General features: G+C 37.8%; 1 protein-coding gene across 4 annotated transcripts in view; it reads left to right on the top strand.

Annotated features, from left to right (window-relative positions):
• Positions 1–3908, top strand: part of Npr3 (natriuretic peptide receptor 3) — a 72056-nt gene that overhangs the window by 13987 nt on the left and 54161 nt on the right. For all 4 annotated transcript variants that reach the window (XM_031360018.1, XM_031360017.1, XM_031360016.1 and 1 more), the window contains exon 2: positions 1202–1324. In XM_031360018.1, the coding sequence (XP_031215878.1) occupies positions 1202–1324 (123 nt within the window). The remainder of the gene's footprint in view (positions 1–1201; positions 1325–3908) is intronic.

The raw sequence follows: 3908 nt of genomic DNA, 5'->3' as shown, positions 1-3908 counted from the left end.
ATGTGGGTTGTTCTTCCTGTATTCCAGACTTCTGCGCTAATAACCATTTATCAGAGAGTGCATACCATCTAAACACTTTTCTTTTGAGACAAAGTCTCATTTAACACAGACTGGCTTCAGATTTCAAGGATGATGTGCACAGCGCTGAGATTACAGGCGTATACCCGTAATACTAGTTTTATGTGATGCTGAGGATTAAACCCATGACTGTGGGCACTTTAGGCAAGGACTACGTATCTACAGACTAATTCATATCCCAAGACTTCTCAAAACATTGAAGATCAAGGATGTTTTCATAAATAACTACAGCAATAGTCATAAGACAAGAACTTTAATGCGAACATATCCTGTGACCTAGTTACAGACCTTCAGTCAAATTTCATCAGCTGTCTCTTGATGTTTTTATAGAAGATCTTTTGGTTGTGTTTTAAGGTCCAGAATCCAACTGAGTAGCATACATTGCTTTTAGTTTTCTCTTATTTTAAGTCTCTTGCTGTTTAGTATGTGTTATGAGCCTGCCATTGTTCCTCATTGATTTGAGTATCTTCAGGAGCATAGATGGGTCACTCATCCTAGGATCCTCTAGGTTGGGTTTGTAGCTGCTTCCTCCTGACCAGATGCACTCTGCCTATTTGTATAATTTCTGGTCTTCTCTGTGTTCTATCCAGAAGCTGTTGTGTCTGTGTTGCTGGCTCCTATCCTTGGTTTTGGTGCTATTTGCTATGTTTTTTAAAGCTAAAAATTATGTATTTCCCTTTGTTCCTTTTAGATATGGCTTCATCTTAGGATTTAGCTCTCATAGCCAATTGTAGTTTGAAAAATTTAAATGAAAATTTCTACAATACCAACAATTTGTAAGTTTCAAGTTACTTTTCTCATAGTATGTTGTCATAATGGTTCTATTTTATTATTAGTTACCATTGTTAATCTGTCACAGTGTCTGACTTAGAAGTTAAGTTTTATCATAGGTATGTATGTTTAGGATAAAAACATAGTATGTTTTTCTACCCAACTTTTGGGAATCCCACGGGATGCGTGAATGTCTCTCCTGTAGATAAATGGTTGACCATGTATTAGATAGTTTATGAGGAGCAGTTCAAGATGATATAGATGACCCATTCTGCACTGTTGTCTCCTGGTTGTTTTGCCTTGCTTCCTGCCTGCTTTGTTTGGGTGACTCACACATTGTTTCTCTCCCCAGTGGTGATCATGTGTGCCAGTGGTGACACCATTCGGAGAATCATGCTGGCGGTGCACAGACATGGCATGACCAGTGGAGACTACGCTTTCTTCAACATTGAACTCTTCAACAGTTCTTCCTACGGTAACTGCTTGCAGCTTCTCCAACTCTGTCAGCCTGTCAGAAAGAGGAGTGAGTGAGAGTCAAACCTTTAGTGAGGTCCAGAGATGTGCTTTCAGTTACCGAGGGAGCCATATTGGATTCCGGAAATTCGTGATTCTGAGCACTCACTTATATAGTGCCTCGTGGCTTCTCAAGCTTTTCATCTTTTCTGAGAATCCATTGGGAGCAAAAGACACCACATACCTGCAGTGTTAAGGAAGTTCTGTGTGCATCAATGTAGCCCATTCCTAACTCCACAGGAATATACATGCAGACACCAGATGTCACGGTCATAGCGGGCTGTTGGAATAATTTAGGTGTGATTTGGGGTAGGATTTTAGGTAACAAGAACAGATTAGAACATAATGTTATAGGATAGGTTATGCCAAGGGGTTGCCAAAGTTAGCATACATTGTTTCATGAAATTTTTAGTGTATGAGTGTATGTGGCTATATATTATAATATGTATTCATATTACACATGTGTTTCTTATGGGCAGCAATACAAAAGAAAATGTCAATCATTGCAAGTTGAGATAAAAGCATGTGGAAATTTGTTCCTAACCCTCCTTCCTTGTAGCTTACTATACCTTAAATTCTCTTAAGTAGAATTTCATGAGCCACAAATATATAGATCAAAGACATTTGTGATTCTTTATAATGGATTTAGGGAAATTCCCAAGGTCTGCGTAATAAAGGATTGATTTTTAAAAATTAAAATAAATATTTTTACCTATTTGGGTGTTTTGCCTGCATGTATGCCTGTGCATCACATGTGTGCAGTGCCCAAGGAGGCCAGAAGAGGGCGTTGCATAGCCTGGGAACTAGTGTTAGATGTAGATGTTGTGACTTGAATCTGGGTTTTCTCTGAGAGAGCATCCAGGGCTCTTAACTGCTGAGCCATCTCTTCAGTACCAATATAATGGAAGAATGTTTCAGGGGTTGATCTTGATCGTAAATCCAAAGCCTTTTCCTTCCATGGTAGTTAGGACTCTCGCGAAAGTGGTCGTTTTAGGACTATAGGACATTTTCTCAAACACACACAGTGTCTGCTCAAAGCTACACAGCTTCAGAGCTGTAAACACGCAGATTACAGATGGTGTGTTTATGGCAAGCTCCACTTCCCAGTGCTTGCTGATGATATATAGTTATTTAGATAGGATCCAAGCCTTTAAACATTCACCGTGGTTTCCTGCCCCGATTTCCTGGTTTACTTAAGCAATGATCATTGTGTATATACAGATAATATAACACCCTTCTCCAGGGGATAAAGAAAAGTTGATGAGACAAAAGTAGCCACTGTTTCCTGTGGTGGACAGCAAGGGGTGTGCGTGTGGTCCTTGCAGAATGAATACAGGATTTCATCTTACTCAGTAGCATTCTGGTCTTTCCCTCATTCCCCCGTTCCATTACGTGGAGTGTTGTTCTTGCTTATTGACTTAAGGTCAGAATATCATTATACCAGTGGTTGTAGCACTGAGTTCTTTATCACAGGGATAAAAGCAGGTTAAAGGAAAACTACCAATTCTGTCTTACAAGGAGAAATACAGAATTTAACGTGATGTGTAAGAACGCATACTATAAACATACAAGCATGTTTGCACGCATTACGCATGTAGTAACGGATTCAGGTGTTGCTAATAGGATTGCTTTCATCTACAGATAAAACTCGTGTGGCTTTACTCTGTTATAACAATACACAAGCACTGCAGAACATGTGGAAAGTGTGTAAAAGAACTGGAAGGAAATAAGTTAAAATTCTACAACTCAGACAAAAAGTTACATTGCGATTTCTTAGAAATATATATTGTCTATTATATATATGTATATTTCCCAAGAATAATTTTCAATAAAATGATATTATGGTACAGATGCATAGTATACTTTTAATGAATCTCTATTCTTAACACTGCTTTCAGCCTTTTGTTAAGAACAGTATATGTTGAATAGTCTGATGTATATATACACTTATAGTCATATACTTAGGCATACATATTACATAATATAAATCTCTAGAGGCATAATGCTGGCTTAATGGTTATATACAAGCATTGCTAGGAATTGGCATTGTTTTCTATACAGAGGTTTTTTACCAATTTATATTTTTATATACCAATGATGAAAATTTCTCTATCCTTTATCAGTTTTGGAAAATATAACTTCATCAGAATTTATTTTTATAAATTTTACATAAACAAAGTTTCTGTATTTTAATTTTTTAAATCTGTTTCTCTGTGTGTGTGTGTGTGCGTGAGTGATGTGTGTGTGTGTATAAGAGAGAGAGTGTTATGTGTGTGAGTGATGTGTATGTGTGTGTATTTGTGTGTGTGTGAGTGGTGTGAGTGTATGTGTATGTGTGTGTGTGTGTGTGTGAGTGGTGTGTATGTGTGTGTATGTGTGAGTGGTGTGTGTATGTTTGTGTGTATGTGAGTGGTGTGTGTGTATGTGTGTGTATATTTATGTGTGTGTGAGTGGTGTGTGTGTATGTGTGTGTATGAATGATGTGTGTGTATGTGTGTGTGTATTTATGTGTGAGTGAGTGGTGTGTGTGTATGTGTGTGTGAGTG

Source organism: Mastomys coucha, unplaced genomic scaffold (genome assembly GCF_008632895.1).
Source record: "Mastomys coucha isolate ucsf_1 unplaced genomic scaffold, UCSF_Mcou_1 pScaffold8, whole genome shotgun sequence".
In the NCBI taxonomy this organism is placed as follows: domain Eukaryota; kingdom Metazoa; phylum Chordata; class Mammalia; order Rodentia; family Muridae; genus Mastomys; species Mastomys coucha.
This window is presented reverse-complemented; position numbering and strand designations above follow the sequence as displayed.